This window comes from Camelus ferus, chromosome 33 (genome assembly GCF_009834535.1).
Source record: "Camelus ferus isolate YT-003-E chromosome 33, BCGSAC_Cfer_1.0, whole genome shotgun sequence".
In the NCBI taxonomy this organism is placed as follows: Eukaryota; Metazoa; Chordata; class Mammalia; order Artiodactyla; family Camelidae; genus Camelus; species Camelus ferus.
The window spans coordinates 20,558,799-20,579,731 of NC_045728.1; the positions used below are offsets into that span (position 1 = coordinate 20,558,799).

Consider the following 20,933-nt stretch of genomic DNA (forward strand, 5'->3'; position numbering starts at 1 on the left):
CCATTGGATAATCCAGGATAATTTCCCCATTTTAAAGTCAGCGAATTAGCACCCTTAATTCCACCTGTAACCTTAATTCATCTTTGCCATGTAACTTAACATATTCATAGGTTCTAGGGGTTAGGGCATGGACTTTTTTATTTACAACAAAGGGAAAATCTAAAGTCTAAAATCTGCCTAGAACTGTACCCCCAATTCTACTTATACTTTCTCATCTTTTAGAATTTTAAAAAAATGTGTATCATTATGTTAAAAATCTGGGAAAGAAAAGGACTTTTGCAAGATGAGTTCTTTGAGTTCTAAAGAAGTTCTACCAAAAATAGAGCAATATATTTCTCACAGTTGTGGAGGCTGGAAGTCAGAAGTCATGGTGCCAGCATGGTTGGGTTCTGGTGAGAACTCTCTTGTGGCTTGCAGATGGCTGACTTCTCCTTTTATCCTCATGTAGCAGAAAGAGAGAGAGAAGCAGGCTCTGATGACTCTTATAAGGGCATTAATCCTGTTCAATTCCATGACCTCTATCTAATTCTAACTTATTCTTAACTTCATAACTTCATCTAATTCTAACTTATTCTTAAAGGCCCCACCTCCTAATACCATCACATTGAGGGGTAGGGTTTCAACAAATTAATTTTGGGAGGACACCAACATTAAGTCCATAACAAGGACTGGTTTTTTTTGTTGTTGTTATTTAAGAAGCGGTAGAATGTTTGGCTTGAGGAGGAAATTAAGGAGTATTCCTGAGAAACACAGAATTTTTATGATGGCTGCAGTATCCTTACTTCTCAGTCTTCCCTTAGATATAGCTAGCCCTATATAATCTCTAAAAAAGCTGGAAACTCAAAAAGTTGTAATACTTAACTTGCAGTCTTCTTTAGACCACTAACATCAAACTTAAAACTCCACAAGCCACATTGTTCACGTTAGAGTTTAGTATAATAGGTTTCTAGCCTAAGAATCAGGAGAACTGAAATCTCACCTTGGTTCAGAGATTAACTTTTTGTGTAGCTTTTGACAAGCCTGGTAATGTTTCTGGGCTTGGTCCCTCATCGCTACAATGAGGGAAATTACCTAGATGAACTCTAAAATATCTTTTAGCTCTAAAATGTTACGATGGTAATAACAAACATATATTGAATTACTTTTCCTCCATAATCAGTTTTTCCACGTTACCTCATTTGATCTTCACAGTGAGCTTGTGTTAAGCATTGTTATTATCTTCACTTTTCAGATGAGAAGAAACTGAGCCTTTGAAAATTTAAATAAATCACCAAGAACACACAGCTAAATAATTGTGGGAGTCAGAATCCAAATCCATAGCTGCCTTACTCTAGAGCCTGAGTTCTTATCCACGGCTAAACTGTCTCTGTTGGTCAATAACTAATGATAAGGAACAATAATTTCTGACTATGCTCTGTCTGGATGAGAGGATTTCTTCTGCAAGACAGTGGTAAAGACAGCCATATGGAGCAAGCTGCAATCAGAGCAAGGGAGATTCTGTTCCTTTCCTATTATGTACGTATTAATATGCCCACATTAATACTTTTGCTTTCTTGGAGTTCTTTTCATACTCAAGGTGATAAAGAAGAGGAGCGTTCTTCCTAAAATTTTCATTTGGCATCTCTGTATTTCTAACCATATCAGTATCTCTTACTCTGGATCTGAACATGAATATATATGACAAAGCTGTGGCAAATAGAGTCCTCCCCACCACGTTAAGCAGAAAACCATCTTTTGTGTCTGTGATGCTAAAACATTTTGTGTCTAATGCACACAAAGTCACAGTATGAATAGAGTCATAATGTTTAGAATTTTACTTCATAGACAATTTAGAGGAATGCATCTTTCTAGCATATTGAGAGATGCATGGAATAATTGAAGAAAGATGGCTACTTGGGTACAGTTATCTTTGCATGAAAAAGTGAATAGTTATTAACCTAGCTAAAAACACTAGCTAGAAAATCTTTCAATATTACTATTATTACAAGAGTAAAATACTATATTGTAAATATTTATTCTTCTTCCTATAGTACTTAATGTGGGGAAATATAGCCAAAGAGCTTCAAGAAACTCTGCCTAGTAGTTTCCTTGTAGCCCCATGTTTTTAAAAAAATCAAAACATTTATCTGCGTTAGTGACTTTATTTATATATTTTTCAGTATTTGGGCTGGCATTTTACTTTCCTATGATTTTTTTAAGTGATTTTTTTGATCATCTTATTCTTTGTAGAAGCAAAAATGATACTCACTATATAATTTCAAGAAAAATAATAAAGACAAATGACTTCATAGTGTTTACAGAAGGAAAAAATTAAGCTGTGCATCAAGAATTATATTTCTATATATTTTTTAGTTACAACAATATTAATGTTATCCTATTAAAAAGGTCAACAAAAGTCACATGCAGCAAAACTGAATAAGATATTCTACTTATTTAGATATTTTTATTTTGCTCTTTCTTCCCTTGTCTCCCTGCTGTATCAAAATAGCATTTTTTCCCAGAAAGTATAATTCTGAGGACTGGAAATCATAAGCCTTCCTAATTTTTAAAAATAAGTCTGGTCTGATTTTTGACAATTTAGAATATCCCACCTCAAGATTCCATATAATTACCATCCCATTTAAGATCATAATAGTGAGGTCTTTGAGGGTCAGAGTGTAATGCTGCAGTTATTTTTATAGTAAACGTTGTATATATTTAACTATTGGCTCACTTCTATAGGTCTAATTGCTTAAATGAACTATCAGAATCAATGCAAAAATATATAAGTACTGTGTAATAATAGTTATTATTTCATAGCTATGAAGTGAAAAAGTGGGACTGGCAATTTTGATTTTGTGTGTGTGTGTGTGGTTTTATTCACTGTTCAGCATAGATTTGGTCTATATGATTAAGCTCTAGTTTGAATGTAGAACTATTGCTGGTCCTATGTTAGGACACATTCCTTACTCTGTATGAAGAGTGTTTCTCTTTTCCCGTGACAGTAATGCTGAAGGTTAATTACCTACTTAGGGTTCAAAAATTAGACACTAATCTGGTTTGTGTCAACAATTCTTATATGGCAGACATCTATTAATTTCACACACACACAAAGGAATTTCTATGAAGTACAAAAAATAGCTATTTTATTGGCCATAAATAATATGTATACAAATAATACCAAGTTTAACTAAATTATTTACATTATTTAGATCACTGTAAAGTGAAAACGAAATTACTAAGATAATTGAGCATAATCTGAGGCAAGAGGGGAAACCAACACATATTGTCCTTTTCCTTTTCCTTTCCTAAAAAAATGTCACCATTACAGGAGACTGGGAGGTCAATGTTTATTTCACAATTAGCACAGGGTAAAAGATACTTTTTGAATTTTTTAGATGTTTACATTTCAGCTAAAGAAGTAGAAATGCAATTTTTAAACATTTTTTTTTGGCTAATCAATTTAGGTAAAATCTGGTTTTAAAATCCAAAGTAGAACATAGATAAATATAGTATTATTGAGGTATTGGGGGATGGGATAGCATTTAAGTCAGTCTTAAGGTTAGTGTGTTTATGAGTTTCCTGACATATTTTCTGTGCATACTCACATGTGCACTTTTCTGGAAAGATGTTTTTTCCTAATCATTAGATTTCCAAAATGGCCCATAATTTGGAAATCTTAAAAAATTGCTTCTGGCTGATTAAATAAATTAATGACCAAATAAAAGGTATCAGGAGACTGAAATTCACATTACTGTTCTGCCACTAGTTAGCGTATGATCCTAGTTATTAATCACATGAATAATCTTATCTTCTGTTTCCTTGTAAGTCAAGAAAAAACAAGTAGGTTTATATTATTTCCAAAAGTTTTACACCAACTCCTGGAAAAGAAAAAGGACACTAGTAGAAAAGTGGTGAAATCAAAATAAAGTCTTTAGTTTAGTTCATAACATAGTACTATTAATTTCTTAGTTATGGCAAATATACCAGAGTTATGTAGAATGTTAACATTGGGGAAACTGAGTAAAGAATATAGGGGAACTCACTGTATTGTCTTTGCCACACTTCTGTAAATCTAAAATTATTCCAAAATAAAATGTTTATTGAAAAAAATTATTATAGTTCTAACATCTAGTGAGACTGAGAATTTAATTCTAAATTAAATCTAATTTTGAACTTGGATAATATTGGACTCATATACCATTAGAGACCCATTGCATGTTTTTGAGCCTGGAAACAACATGATGAAAAGAAAACATTTGGAGGTGATGTTCCACAGGGAGGAAATAAGGAAAACTAGAGGAAATATGACTATTAAAAGGCAACATTGTTGTTCCAGACCACAACCAGGACTAAGGCTGTGTAAATAGAAGGAAAGCATGTAAGGTATGAACATCTTTAAGGAAATAATTACAGGACTGACTAGGCAAAATCAAACAGCTCTTCTGTGTATTGTGTGGTCAATGTGGGCCTTGGAACTGGAAAGCCATTTTTCACTCACTTCAAAAATAATAATGCCTGAATGAACTTTACTTTAAAAAGTCTTTAAGATTTAGCCTGTAATCAAACTTTTTCTAAATCAATTTCTCTTCCTCCTTTTTCTCATTTATGTACATTGTTCTTTAAAAGAATTCACAAAATTTTATACTGTATTATATTGGATTGTTTGTATATTAGATTGTTATATTAAGTAAATAGATCTGTTTCAATTTCCCTCAAAACTAAGCAGTCCACTTTCAAAAAAAACATAATCATGAATTGTATTGTGAGAATACATTTTAAGATGTAATAAAATAGAATATGTTGTAGTAGCAAAAGACAAATATATGATATCAATTATATGTGGAATCTAAAAAAAATATGATACAAATGAACTTATTAACAAAGCAGAAAAAGACTCACAGACATAGAAAACAAGCTGATGGTCAAAGGGAAAAGTAGGGGGTTGGGACAAATTAGGAGTTTGGGATTAACATATACACACTACAATGTATAAAACAGGTAAAGAACAAGGACTCACTATATAGCACAGGGAACTGTATTCAGTATCTTACAATAATCTATAATGGAAAAGAATCTGAAAAAGAATATATACATATATCTGAATTGCTTTGCTGTACACCTGTAACTAACACAATATTATAAATCAAGTGTACTTCAATAAAAAAAGAAAATGGAATGTGTTACGAGAAGTCATTTTTAAACTAGAAAATTGAAATTGGTCTTAATTAGGACTCAGTGTTTCAGTAATCTGTCTCACTGTTCTTTTTTGTGTAACACTTCATGAAATGTGAGAAGTCTCTTCTCTAAATGCTATGCTAAGAATTATTTTCATGGCTCTGGTTAAAGTGCAAAGACTCTCATGCATTAGTCACCCATTGCTGAATAAAAATTGCTCTATAATCAGCTTTTATGGTGTTGGCCAACACAACAGTGTTTTCTGTGGACATCCTGAGGCTTCCTTAGATTTGCAAGTTTAAAACTCATTGGTTATGTTGCTTTCCACGACCCTCTCTAATTAGAGTAGTGTATAAATTCTCAACCTCCACTAGATGTTAGAGTAATAAATAATCTTTGGAATAAATTAGATAAAAATCTTTTCCCACAAGGAATTAAGATCCAGAGAATTTAAATGACTTAACCAGTATTATTAGCTAATTTATTCCTATGTTGCCTGTAGGGGAGGAAACCTAAAATGTAAGAGATCAGATTTACAGAGTTTATGCCAACTTCTCCTGTCTTTCATAGTTACTACCTTACCATAGTTTCTCTACACAAAAATTAGTATTTCTGAAAAGCATTCCTTTAGCAGAATTTGCAAGGAAGTTTTGCTGTAAAATATTGTTCAAGAAGAGGTAGGTTAAAGAAATGGATTGAAGTGTGAGAAGTTGTGTAGCTCTCTTCACACACTGTGTCAGCCAACACAGGTGTTTCTCTTCCTTCATATGGTGAGGACCAGGGATCTAAGTGTATCTGAAAAGCTAGAGGGACACCATTTGTCCCCATTGGAATGGCAGGTTTTAGAGTAATTGTTGTATATGGATTATATAAATGGAAGAGCAGGGGAAATACTAAACTATCCATTCACCTGACTCACATGTGCAAGGCAGCCCAAGGCTTTGTTGTAGGAACAGTGACACTTCATATGGGCTATTCCATGTATCAGGAATCCTGGGCAAAATGTAAACCTTAGAAGAGATGCTGTCTTGTTTTGTTGGTGGTGCTTGCTTTAGTCAGACATCTCATACTGAGGTTATATATTTATGTAGAAAATAGATTGAGTGATTTAGAAAATAACATGGTAATTTGGAACTGGCTTCCTTTCTTGCAGGCTTGATTTGCCTGGTCCCTAAATTACTGGTGACTAGTTCACTAACTAGGTCGTTCAGGGAGTCAAATTAGCACATAAGAAACATGTCACTTTTATTTTTTATTTTTATTTTTTTTACTGAGTTATAGTCAGTACAATGTTGTGTCAATTTCTGGTGTAGAGCACAATTTTTCAGTCATACATGAATACACATATATTCATTTTCACATTCTTTTCCACCATGAGCTACCACAAGATCTTATATATATTTCCCTGTGCTATACAGTATAAACTTGTTTATCTATTCTAAATACACCTGTCAGTATCTACAAATTTTGAACTCCCAGTCTGTCCCTTCACACCATCCTCCCCCTGGCAGAATTATAATAGAATAAAAATGAAATTGTAAAGGAAGATATCTAAATCATTAAAAGTGGGAGAGGGGAGCAAGAAAATATAAGTTTTTTTTTCTTTTTTAAATTTTTTGTTCTCAATAGGATGAGTTTGAGCTTATATTACTATCTGTTTAATACAAACAGTTGTAGTAATGGGTTAATATATGTACAAAAAAAGGTAACCACAAGTCAAAAACTTACAATAGGGTCACAAAAACTAAAAAAAAAAAAAAAAAAAAAAAATCCAAGATAATATAAAGGAAAATTATCAAACCACAAAAGGAAAAAGAAAGGAACAAAGAGGAAATACCAAATCAACTGCAAAACTAAGTTCAAAATGGCAATAAACACGCATCTATCATTAATTACTGCAAACATGTCACTTTTAAGTGCACATGGTAATGGTAAAATGTCCACCTTCTTAAGCATTCCTCATGAAATTATTCTAAAGAAGACTACAAGTCAATGTTGAAATACCCCAGTTGCTACAGAATATCACATACTTTCGATGTTATGTAGGAATTCTGTTTGCCTTGTGGCATTCAGTTTTTAGGGCTGGTTGGCTCTTGACAAACCCTTCCAGAACAACAAATGGAATATAATATTATAAGCATCACTGCAACTGACAGTGTATATGTGTTTAAACCAAACCTGAAAAGCTGATAACAGAGCTACATAGAAGTAGCATTTATTTCAGAATTATACTTGTAAATATGAGAATAACTTAATTATGGGCTCCGATTTTGCTCTTTTGTTATTGCAGAATTCTATTTTGCTGCTGCTGTTTTAGAATAATTTTTAAACATTATCTTGAAAAAGAAATATGTATGTTAAGTGCTAATGCAAAGGTAAACGAGAAACACTTTTTAAATGTATGTAGTATGTTTGTTTTCTAAGAATCATACATGTAAAACTAAATAAATTACTTATAATGGAAGTCATTAATGATTTATGAGCAAACTGGTTTGGTCAGACATTATATACAAACTTTGGTATACTGCAGAATGCTTTGTCACATTTGTGAAATTCTCTGGTCTAACCTGAAATTGTATTCCATGGTAATAACATAGTAGTTGTAATTGAAATAAGTGAACATATTTTTTTAAAAAAAGGGAAGAAGAAGGAGGAAGAGGAGGAGGTTAAACTGTTGAAGAAAAGAAAAATGTTTGCTTTTTGTTTTCTAGCTCCTAAATATTTTCTTCAGGCTAATTTGCTTTATTTGGGACTGAAATCATTATAACTCTGTATGTTTTCCTTACAATGTATCTAGGCTAATTCTACTGATTGGTTCAGGAATATATAAAATAGAGAGCATAGAATTCTTTAAAATTGTTTCTGCTTCTAATTTTTAAATAATGAAATCAATGAAAAATTGTTCTTTAAAAAATGTGCGTAGTTTTTCTTTCCACTCCTTCCCTTGTCTTTTACACAGAAAGACTAATGTGATGTTGGATTTGTCTAAGAAATCATCTTGGTCAAGGGGTAAAAAAAAAAAAAATAAAGTGAGGAAATTATTTAATTTACAAGAACAGATTACAGTTATCTTTTCTAATCACTCATTTGCCATCTCTTTTTAAGGTTTTGCCTGCCGACATGTAAAAGTTTTGAGTGAGTGCTTTGAATTTCAACTCTCTTTGGTATTTAGTCAGTTGAATGGGATTTTTAGACTGCTCAAAGTGAAAGCTGTTGATGTTCACAGGAACCAATAGAGCAGAATCATCTTTTGCTATTTAGCATCCTGAAATTAAGAATTTAAGAAGCATTTGTTTTGCCATCTACAAAGGAAACACGTGCCAAAATGTGCTCTCTCGAAAGCACCAGGCACAAAACCATAGAATCCATAGTGAGCACACTGTGCTATCAGTAGTTAACTCAAGATGGGTACAGAAAGAAATGCGCCCAGGTGTCCCCAAGAGCCTCTGTGGCTGTCTTGTACTTTTCAGGGACATACAGGGATATGCCCCTTTTATGAGAATTATCCATTTACTTGAATTTGAAAACCCACAAACTGACAACTCTATAAAATTGCCCCCCAAATCTGCAACTTAAAATGGTTGTAATCTTAAAATGCATACAGATGTGGTGAGATCCTTTCGTTTCACTTCATAGCGAGCCATAGTCTGACTTTCCTTATTTGGATGGGATTGTTATTTCCAAGGAATGAATCATTGAATTTCAGGGGATTTTTAGACTGTCTGATTCAGTAACTGTACTTTCATTGGGCCTAGCTTCAAACTGGTTCAGATTTTGGAGCAGTGGCACATAAAGCAGAAATACAGAGCAGAACCCCTTTTCTTCCACTCAGATGGACAGAAGAAGGGGAACAGGAAAAAACTGGAAACTACAAAACACTTAGAAAACCACAAAGGATTTAAATCTTTTTTCATTTTCCTTTCTTGTAACTGTCATCCTTGTCCAGCACTCAAAGACATAGTGTCCCATGCCTTCATAATAGTCCAAATGCATTCCCTAGCAAAAACATATTCAGATAAATAATTGGCAATAACAGAAAGCTCAGATTTAATATAGCAGGTTAAATACCTCAGTTTATCATTCTTCTTTTCTGAAATAATAGTAAAATGATAGTAAAGATGCAAAAGAAGTACAGCCCTCTCCTAAGATGTACTTACAAAGGGAAAAAGACTTAACAGTGGAAGAGAGCAAGATGGGAAGTAAACACATGAATGGCATTTCGCTTAATACAGAGGAAGAAGCTGAAGTGTCAGGTCCTACAGAGGAAGGCACAGATAAGAGCCAAGCATATGCACTCTAAATCTAAATGTCAGCCTATCACAGAGAGAGAGGGAGGGGTTGGGGGAGAGAAACTAATCAGAGAATTAATTTACAAAGCCCAACATATAACAGAGGAACTCCAGAAAAAGTACAGGAAGTAGAACCATCCCAAGTATTTTAAGAAGGAAGATATTTAATACAATGAATGATATACTTACAGGATCATGAAAGGGTTAAAAAGAGCAGATTCTAAACTGGGTATCTTTTTAAAAAATTATCATTGATAATTTTTTTATTTTCTTGATTTGTGCTTTAGTTTAAAAATAAGAATAAATGTTAGTTTTAAAGACATGATCATTACATAAAAAACCAATTCATAATAGTACAATTATGAAAGTAAGAATTAGCTGAAACTTTACAATGCTAGCACAGATACTGTTGACTTAAACTGGGTATCTTGAGATGATTTCTGTAAAATATAGAATGGCCGGTCAGACCTCTGAGCTGTAATGGTTTAGGTCTGGAGCCATGGCCACAGTCCTACTAACTTTGAATGTCAGGAAGCTGAGAAGGGGACGCCTAAATATGTAGTCCAGTGATTAGGAGGTTGGCTGAAAAAGTCACCAATACAGGGTCATTTTACTGACACTCAGGAAACTACAAACTGGAACCTTCTTCTGAAAAATTCTAATCTTGATAGCCAGTGTTAATAGTTGCCAAAGGAAAATGGAATCTACTTCACTTCTGACATTCAAATCTTGAGCACTTGCTTGCAAGTGAATCATTGTAGGAAACTAATAGTCACTCAGAAACTCACTTGCAAGGAATTTTGAAAAATGTATTTTCTAGCTGGGTGCTTATTTAAGCCATGTGCTTATCTAAAACTATATTATTTAGAAAGAGTAGATTTGGGGAGACAAAAAACTCTAGAGGTATATGTTTATTTTTCTTGAGATATTGAATCAAAATGGCTCTAAATTTGGGCAGACAATTAAGTAAAAGTTTATACTGAACAGTGAGATTCCCAGTTCATTTCCTCCATTCAGCTTCCAGAATGCTGGAAGCCAGGTGTAATGCCATGGATATAACTGGAACATTATTACTTGGACAAATTAGCCCAAGGGAAGGACTTTAACATGAGAGAGAAAGACCAAAATAAACAAGCAAACAATCACAGCCAAGAAAAAAACCCCAACAGCAACTAGTCAGTGAGCATTTGGAGGACATAGAGACAATATAAAGAACAACAACAAAAAAAAAAACTCATTAAAAGGATGAATAACAGTGTCATAGATTTAAGATAGTAAGTAAGAAGAAAGCACATTAAAAAAAGAAACAATCATATATCAAGAATGAGCTCTTGACAATTAAAAACGTGATATCTGAAGCTTCAAAATTCTATGTAAGAATTAGAAGTTAATATTGGAGGCAATCTTGCAGAAAATAGAATAGAAAAATGAGCAAGTAAATCAGGGAGAAAAGACAACAAATTGGAGGCTCAATTTACCAAGTGCAATATCTAACTAAGCAAAAATCCAGAAGAAAATACAGAATAAACATAAAAAATTATCAAAGAAATAACAAAAAAATTCTCAGAACTGAAAGATATAACTTTCTATAGCAAAAGGTTCCACTAGTGGTTATTTTAATGAATAAAAAAGATGCATTGAAGCATCATTTTCACTAATTTTTAGAAAACCAGAGACAGAAAGATGATGGAATAGGAAACCAACAGCTGACTTTAATTTCCAAATAAGAATTTAATGATGGGTCAAACCAATCAAGTTGAGAGGAGAGTAAAATAAAGGTGTTTCAGATATTCAGTCTTCAAAAGGTCACTATCCACATATGCTTTCTAAACCTCAGCCATGCAACGTACATGATATATTACGGTCTCTTGCCTTGGTCTTAATGCATTCTTTAGTGAGCAGTAGCATGGTAACAAGGAGACAAATTTGTGATTACTCTGGTGGATAGCATTCTGAGTTGTTGCTCTCTCATAACTTTGCGTATTGTATAGACCTTTTCATTTGTGGACACAAAAGATTTTCCAATCTTGCATGATGATTTTAAACATGCAGGTGTTAGAGGACTGTACATATTGGTTGGTCACTATTTAGGGCTGGAACTTAGATCGATTAATTTCAGCAAGGTTAGTTCTAGAGAGTTACCCATGGCATCAACTCAGCTAAAAGCAAAAAAACAAACAAACAAAAAACACTTTATAGAAAGACATTTTCAGCAAGTCAAAATTTCTTCTTTTTTCCATCTCAGTCCTCTCCTGCCCCATAACTATTATGATCAAAACTAGGAATGAATTGGCTCAGCACTTAGCTGCTAGAAGGCATTTAGGAACTAAGTGTTGACTGGTTGACTGCTGAACTCACTGACCAGAAAACTGCATGAGGGTAAAGCCTTGTGAATTGCATGACTGAATGTCTTTACTAATTCTACAATCTTGAAAAGTATAAGAAATTTACATAGCAATCAGCCCTAAAGGACTCCATAATTAACAATCAAATCAAAGTACAGAATTGGAGGAAAGGGCATAGGGGGGTAAAAGGTCAAATTTTGACCTTGACCTTATACATGACCATGCTTATGCCAGCTGTACTTATGTATGACCGTTGAAGTATAAACTGGAGAAGACAATAAATTCTAGAATGGGATGTCTGAACTATCACTGTTACAATTCCATTACTCTTTTAAAACTCTGGGTCCTGTGTTACAAATGGAAATTACATTTAGGTTCTTTGTACCTCAGTATGATTAAGTTTCATGTCCTTTTCCAAGACAGAATATAGCGTAGCACAAAGCTTAGTGAAAACAGAGGGTCATTCAAACAAGAGCCAAGGGAATCAGAGACCAGCTTCATGACAAAGCAGTGAGGGAGCAGCTCCATGGACCTCCATGGATGTGCTTGAGGGCCATCCAATGATCCAAAGCAGCAGTGATTTTTAATCTTGAAAATCAGTTTGTTGGAAAAAACTCTGTTGAGAAGAGGAAGGGTGACAAGTGGGTAAACTAGGATTTGTGTGGCTTCCGAACACTTATTAAACATGTTGAAACTCCCAGGTTATACATTAACTAGTTGAGGGTTACACTTGGAGATTAATTTAGATTTATGTAGATTTTATAATCAGTCCTGAGTTGCTGAGAAATGGATTATTAGGCAGTGCTTTAGAGCCAGCACAGGGACTTGGACTTAAAGCATTTCCGAGGGGATCAGAAGTTCTGCGGTGATCAGTGTATAAGTTCCTAATCCCTTTGTACACATTTGATCATTAATTCAGCACCGTGACTCATCATCACCAGGCATGCTGTGTGAAATAGTTCCCCTGGCCTCCTGCACAGACCCGTCAGTAACTCATTCAGATTTTCCTATTGGAAATCATCTGAATATCGCATGTTAGTGTTCACATATACAAAAGCTGCTAAATCCTGGATGTTACAGGAGTTTGGATCAATTTATCCTAATGTGCTCTCATTTTTATAATTGAAATCTAAAACTGTATTAAATTTACTGATACCAAAACATTTACTTATAAAAGAATAAAACCCCATAAAAGCTGCTGTCTGTGTGATTTTTTTTTTAGTATATATTAGATGTATTTAAAGTGTCAAAAAATGGGTTCATTTTGAAAAGTTTCCTCCCAGCCAAAGTCCAGTGAATTATTTATGTCCTGGCTTCCAAAGCAGCTACTGCACCCTTCTTTCAGTCAGTTACATGCACATTCATAGATATAACCCCAATTTTATTTTTCACTGCCAGAAAAACCTCAATTATAGCAAAATATAAAGACCTTGGTAAGGTAGACAAACTGTAAAGATAGAGAAATTAGGGGGCTTACTATATAGTGAGAGAGGAATGTAGCTTATGTGGAATCCTGTGTGTTGATAATGGGCCTTTAAGCAAACTTAAAGTAGTGGAAATCAGTCCCACTGAGCAGAAAAAGAATTTTTTTTTTTTAAAAAGAAGAGAGCTTTAGAGACCTCAGTGACAACATAAAGCATACTGATATTTGCATTATAGGAGTCCAAGTAGAGGAAGAGAGAGAAAGAGGGAGAGAATATATTTGGAGAACTAATGCCTGGAAACTTCCCTAACCTGGGAAAAGTGACATACATCCAGGTCCAGACAACACAGAAAGTCACAAACAAGATAAACCCAAAGAGGATCACACCAAGACACATTGTAATTAAAATGGCAAAAATTAAAGAAATGATACTAAATGCAGAAAGGGAAAACCAACATGTTAGGTACAAGGGAACGCCCGGAGGGCTACCAGCTGACTTTTCAGCAGAAACTCTTCAGGCCAGAGGAGTGTCATGATCTATTCAAAGTGATGAAAGGAAAAAACCTGCAACCAAGAACACGCTACACAGGTCTTGTTCAGATTTGTAGAAGAGACAAAATGGTTTACAGACAATAAAAAGCTGAGAGAGCTCAACACAACAAAAGCAATTTTACAAGAAATGCTCAAGGGCCTTGTCTAAACAGAAAAGAAGGGGTCAAAACTAGAAATACGAAAATTACGAAGAGAAAAATGTCATTGGAAAAGGGAAATTTATAGTAAATTAGTAAATCAATCACACATAAAGTAAGTAGGAAAGCTAAAATAAAAGCAGTAAAACCAACTATATGCCTACTAAGTAGTTAAAGGATACACAAGACAAAATGATGTAAAATATGATGCTCGAAATAGTGGGTGGGAGGAGAAAAATTCAGGGTTGTTAAGTGTGTTTGAACCTAAGAGATCAATGATCTAATATAATCATGTATATATAGCTTGCTATATATTAGCCTCATGGTAATCACAAACCAAAAATCTATACAGATGCACACCAAAAAAAGAGAAAAAATTCCAAACGTAACACTATAGTCATCAAAACACAAGGAAAGAGAGCAAAGAGGAAAAAAGGAACAAAAAGAACTACAAAAACAACCCCTAAATATTTAATGAAATAGCAATAAGTATATACTTATCAATAATTACTTTAAATGTAAATGCACTAAATGCTCCAATGGAAAGACATACAGTGGCTGAAAGTATAGACAATCACCATCCTTTTATTTGTGGCCTATAAGAGACTGTCAGATCTGAAGACACACAACAGACTGAAAGTGAGGGCATGGGAAAAAGTATTCCATGCAAATGGAAATGAAAAGAAAGCCAGGGTAGTGATACTTATATCAGACAAAACGATTTTAAATTTTAAAATTTATGTATTTTTATTAAAGTATAGTCAGTTACAATGTATCAATTTCTGGTGTACAGCATCATGTCCTAGTCATACATATATATAAATAAATACACACACATATATTTGTCTTCATATTCTTTTTCATTAAAGGTTATTTCAAGATATTGAATATAGTTCCCTGTGCTATACAGAAAAAATTTGTTTTTTATCTATTTTTATATATAGTGGTTAACATTTGAAAATCTAGACTCCCAAATTCCCACCTCCTTTCACTTGGTAATCATTAGATTGTTTACTATGTCTGCAAGTCTGTTTCTGTTTTGTGGATGAGTTCAATAGTGCTCTTTCTTTTTCTTTTTCTTTTCTCTTTTATTTTTAGATTCTGTTATATGAGTGATATCATATGGTATTTTTCTTTCTATTTCTGACTTACTTCACTTAGAATGACGATCTCTAGGTTCATCCATGTTGCTGCAAATGGCATTATTTTATTCTTTTTTACAGCTGAGTAGTATTCCATTGTATAAATATACCATAACTTCTTGATCCAGTGATCTGTCAATGGACATTTAGGTTGTTTCCATGTCCTGGCTATTGTATATGGTGTTACTATGAACATTGGGGTGCATGTATCTTTTCAAATTAAAGTTGCCTCTGGATATATGCCCAGATGGAGAATTGCTGGATCACAGGGTAAGTCTATTTTTAGTTTTTTGAGGAATGTCCATACTGTTTTCCATAATGGCTGAATCAAGCTACATTCCCACCAACAGTTTAGGAGGGTTCCCTTTTCTCCATACCCTCTCCAGCATTTATTGTTTGCAGACTTTCTAATGATGGCCATTCTGAGGGGTGTGAGGTGATATCTCATTGTAGTTTTGATTTGCATTTCTCTGATAATTAGCAACATTGAACACTTTTTTCATGTGCCTATTGGCCATTTGTATTTCTTCATTGGAGAATTGCTTGTTTAGGTCTTCTGCCCATTTTTGGATTGGGTTGCTTGTTTCTTTGTTATTAAGTTGTATGAGCTGTTTACATGATAATAAACATAGGAAATACTAGAGATGCCACAAAAGAAAACTATTAGAACTTATCTATGAATCTGGTGATGTTGAAAGCCACAAAATTAATATACAGAATTCTGTTGAATTTCTATACCACTAACAAACTGTCAGAAAGAAAAATTAAATTTATTTTTACAATTGCATCAAAAAGAATAAAATACCTAAGAATAAATCTAACTAAGGAGCTAAAAGACTCATACTCAGAAAACTATAAGAAACTAATAAAAGAAACAAATGAAAAGATACACCATGTTCATGAGTTGGAAGAACTCATATTATTAAAATGACCATACTACACTAGACAATCTATAGATTCAGTGCAATTTCTGTCAAATCACCAATGTCATTTTTCACAGAACTAGAACAAGTAATTCTAAAGTTTGTATGGAAACACCAAAGACCCAGAGTAGCCAAAACAATCTTAAGGCGGTATCATACTCCCTGATTTCAAATTATACTATGAAGCAACAATAACCAAACAGTACAGTACTGGCACAAAAACAGACCAAAAGGTCAATAGAACAGAGTAAAAAGCCCAGAACTAAGCTGACACTCATATAGTCAATTAATCTGCAGCAAGGAGGCATGATCATGCAATGTGGGAACGACACCTTACATAAACGGTGTTGGGTAAACTGGACAGCTACATGCAGAAGAATCAAATTGGACTAATTTTTCACACCATAAAAAATAATTCAAAGTAGATTAAAGACTTAAGTATAAGACCTGAAATTGTAATAAATGTTTTAGGAGGAGACATAGCCAGTATGATCTTTGTCACCAGTCTTAGCTATATATATATTTGATACGTCTCCTTAGGCAAGGGAAACAAAAGCAAACAAATAAACAAATGGGACTACATCAAGCTAAAAACTTTGCACAGCAAAGTAAACTATCAGGAAACTATCAACAAAATAAAGATATTGGGAATGGGAGAAGATATTTGCAAACTATTTATCCAACAATGGGTTAATATCCAAAATATACAAAGAGCACTTACAACTCAACATCAACAAAACAGACAGACAAATTTAAAATCTGGGAGAGGACCTAAACACACGTATTTTTTTAAAAAGATACACATGTGACCAACAGGCACAAGAAAAGATGCTCAACATCACTAATCATCAAGGAAATAAAAAGCAAAATCACAATGAGATATCACCTCACACCTGTCAAAATGGCTATCATCCAAATGACAACAAATAACAAGTGCTTGCAAGGATGTGGAGAAAATGGAACCTTCATTCATTGTTGGGGGGGATGAAAATTGGTTCAGCCATTAGGGAAAACAGTATAGAAATTCCTCAAATATATTAAAAGTAGAACTGCCATATCACCCAGCAATTCCACTCCCAGATATTTATCTGAAGAAAACAAAATACTAATAAGAAAAGATATGTAACTTGAACTAGCAAAGCATAGAGAATTTTGATAAATTGAATTTCTGATTAGGTAGGAAAGCTTTGTTTCAAAGTTTTCTTTAAAAATGTATTAGCACCAAATTTCCCGGCTCAGTTAAGGACAGGGTGGTGACTATAACAGTGTTTTTATTTGATGAATAGGGATTTTAGCATGTGTCTGGCCACCATGCTAAACAATGATAAATACAGAATAAAGATGAAAAAAGTATTCGAGATTAAGCTAAGTATTTTCTAACTTTTAGAGGGATCACTGCTAATACGAGTTAAATTTTTTTGGCTTTTGTTTTGGAGGGTAGATGTGATTTGCTGGAAGAGAGAGGGATGTTTAAGGTTTACTATCAGAGTCACTCAGAAAAAAAGAGGTCCTGCTACATACAGACAGATCAAGAGGCTGCAGAGTTTATTGTTAATACTAATGATTAAAGGCATTGATCGGAAGAAAGACTTCATTTGTGTTTTTCTGCGTGCCTTTGAGCACATGGAAAGAACTCAAATTTAAGAAGTTACGTGACTGAGAAAAAAGAGCTCCGGATTGCGCTCTGGACTCTACCAGTTCTTAGCCGCAAGACCTAGAGGAGAAATCTGACCTCACTTCCCTTCACTTTTCTCACCTATAGAGTGAGGAGCTCTCCCACTACGTGACTCCTAAGATCTTCTTCAAGACAGTATTCTAAGATTCTCTTGCAAAATTTAATATGCTTTTATTGAGCATTTATGATGTGGAAAGCATCCTGTTATCTTATAGGGTACAGAAATGCTGAAATAGTACCTTCCCCCTCCCCCACCAAAATAAGAAAGACCTTTGAGAGGTCTTCAGGTCATCAGTGGTTTCCTTGAGAAGTGACCATCTCTCCGACGCAAGCACATTGAGCAACAGTAACATCCCTTTTCCTGGATGAATGGACAGGTGCCTGTGCAGGTCTCCAAACAGTGAACATTTCCCTCCCTACTATGAGACAAACTGCACGTTGCTGTGGACTCCTTTAAGCAGTTGGAAAGCAAAGAATTAATCTATATTTGATTAAAAATAACAGTATAATTGCTGATAATAATCATGATAATGAGAACAGCAACAAAAAACGAACCCACATGTGAGTGATTTCAATTCACTTAGGGATTTAAACTAAAAATCATCTCAGAAGTGAAGCATAACGTGTTTTGGATGTTCTTTAGAAAGAGTGATTAACTGTTAATCTAACCATCTAGACACAGATCTGGAAAGATGCATGTGGGAAGTAAAAAATAAATTATAAAATTTGAAAAAAAAAAGAAAAGATATATGCATAGAATGTTCATTGCAGTGTTATTATAATAGTCAAAATATGGCAGCAGCAAGAAGATATAGCATATGCACACAATGGAATAGTACTCATCCATAAAAAATTATGAAATCTTGCCATTGGGACAACATGGATGGACCTAGAGGGTATGATGGACAGAGAAAGGCAAATTCTTTGTGGTTTCATTTTTACATGGAATCTAAAAAACAAATGACTGAACATAACAAAAAGTAAGAGCATTATAGATGCTGCAAACAAACGGGTGGCTGCCAGGAAGGAGGGGGTTGGGCAGAGGAGAAAGAGGTGAGGGAGATTAAGAGGCACAAACTTAGTTACAGAATAAGAACGGTTGAATTAAATTGAATTGCTGGGCCACATTTTTCGGTGTAAGGATCTAACGGAACCTTTCGTGGAACTGGACGAGAATAAATCTGCAGTAGTAGTGCACTAAAGAGTCTTTAAGTGTGACTGGAAGGAAAGAGTCAAACTGTTTGACCAATAAATGCTTGTGAGTTTAGAAACTGTGTATTGCTAGAGATCAGTAACCAAACATCACAGATCCGTGGAATTATGAATGTCATTCCAAAAGCGAAATGCTTGATTTACGTGTATGACACACAGTATTTAAAGCTTATTGAGAGTCTGCAAAACATTACAGGAGTGCTCCAGAATCTAAGCAGATTTTAAAAACAGAAAGGATAAATCCTGCACGTGAGAATAAAAACTTGCAGGCAGTTTCTTTAGTCTTTTGTTTAGGGGGGAAAAAAATCAAATTTGAACAAATATTTTCAGTTAGTACCAGGGGCAACTTTGCTTTTTAAAATTATTATTGTAACATGAAGGTATTTTTTCCCTGAGAAATAATATTTCCTAGTATTTGGAATCTAATGAAAACCATATCCATACAAAGAAATAGGGCATTTAACATGAGCTCAGTCATTGCTAAGCCCCCTAGCTCTAAAATGTCTGTCCACTGTTTCTCATTTCTCCTGCCCATATGATTCACATTATATGTTTTTTTCTTAGATTATTAAAAAGAGAAGAAAGTTTTGCATTTATTCCTCGGTCCCGTGAGGAGCTTCCAGAGAACTTTCCAAAGGAAATCCCTGGGATCTGCTATTTCCTGGAGGTAAGAACTGGTCCTAAGCAGCTAAAGCCTTCTCTTTCTTCGTCGCGAATAAAAAAGGTTTCCTACAACATCGGTACCATGTTCCTCCGGGAGACGAGCCTCTGAGACCGGCGGCAGATCAAAGACTCCTCCAAAAAGCACAAGCCCAGCACATGAGTCACGACAGGAGAATTAACGAGACTGTTTCTTTCTCGCTGCTTTGTTGAGAGCACGCAGTGGAATTTCTGTTCTGTCAGGCAATAATCTTAGAAAATGGTGGGTGATGACTGTCAATTAAAAAACTGGAGGGCAGTGGGGAAATAAGACGTGTCGGTTCTCGTGAGTGTTTTTGATCATATACATACGTATATATTAATTACAAGTATGGGCCCCCTTTCAAAACTAACCAATAAATAGACTCCATGTTTTCTTGTTGGTCACACACACAGATATCTTTCTCTCTATATTTGTATCCTTCTGAGAGCAGTTTTCATGATGTAGTCCTACATTTAGCGAGTTGGTATGAGAGAGTATTTTCTAATTTTGTTTTTCGAGCAGACATTTCATACACATCTCACGGCAGTGTGGTCACCTTTCCAGCAAGAAAAGCTGTAACTCAGCAGAATATTTTAGGGATATTGCTATTTTTATACATATCTCTTCTTCTAGATAATTACATCTCACACAGCATTGTTAGATTTTCAGAATCTGCTACTGTATAGTTGATGTATTATGTGGCTCTAACCTATTAGTTGAATATAGTTTCACTTATTTAGAGAGATTAGTGCTTGGACTGAAAATACATATAACCTAGGACTTCAGATGCTGAGAAAGCATCGTATATCTGTTTAGTAGATGTATCTTTTAGATTTGATTAATGTAGCAGAGAATCCAGAGGAAATGGAATTTCCTAATAGCAAATGTGTGTATCTGTAACCGAGATCAAAGAAAGGTCTTTTTGCCATCTTCTAACAAGTATCCGTGAAAATAAAATGCTTTGCTACGTTTGAACCCTTTTCAACTTAACACTTCTAAATACAGGTAGTTTTTACAACGTACTAAACTGCATTCTAATAAACGACATCTTACTAAATGGCACATTAGTCCACCCCTCACCCCCACCTTCCTCAGTGGATGCCTCCTAGGGCCTGACTGCCACTCTTGGGGGCAAATTCCTAGATCCTGGCGTTAGTGAGAAAAAGGTGTAGGGTATTTTGCCAAGAATGTTGTTTCCTCTCACATAATAAAAACAAGGGGGAAAAACTGTATATTATGGCTTTGAGATTTAAAAAAAGTTCTGCAGTTTGTTTGGTGTGACTTCTAAATTCAGTGAATCACCTTCAACAACCCTGAATTATGTCTGACCTTCAGACCGAGTGGTCAGCATAGTCACAGACAGACATCCATCCCGTGTTCTGCTAAAAGGAAGACC

General features: G+C 34.5%; 1 protein-coding gene and 1 pseudogene across 2 annotated transcripts in view; both read left to right on the forward strand.

Annotated features, from left to right (window-relative positions):
- The window catches only part of GUCY1A2 (guanylate cyclase 1 soluble subunit alpha 2), a 255,314-nt gene that overhangs the window by 229,126 nt on the left and 5,255 nt on the right, over window positions 1-20,933 (forward strand). The window contains exon 8 of one of the 2 annotated variants that reach the window (XM_032472717.1): window positions 19,420-19,522. In XM_032472717.1, the coding sequence (XP_032328608.1) occupies window positions 19,420-19,522 (103 nt within the window). Of the gene's footprint in view, window positions 1-1,231; window positions 1,879-19,419; window positions 19,523-20,933 lie in introns of those variants that run through there. The other variant, XM_032472718.1, reaches the window with a different exon arrangement.
- On the forward strand, window positions 1,423-6,460 carry LOC102524417 (annotated as a pseudogene).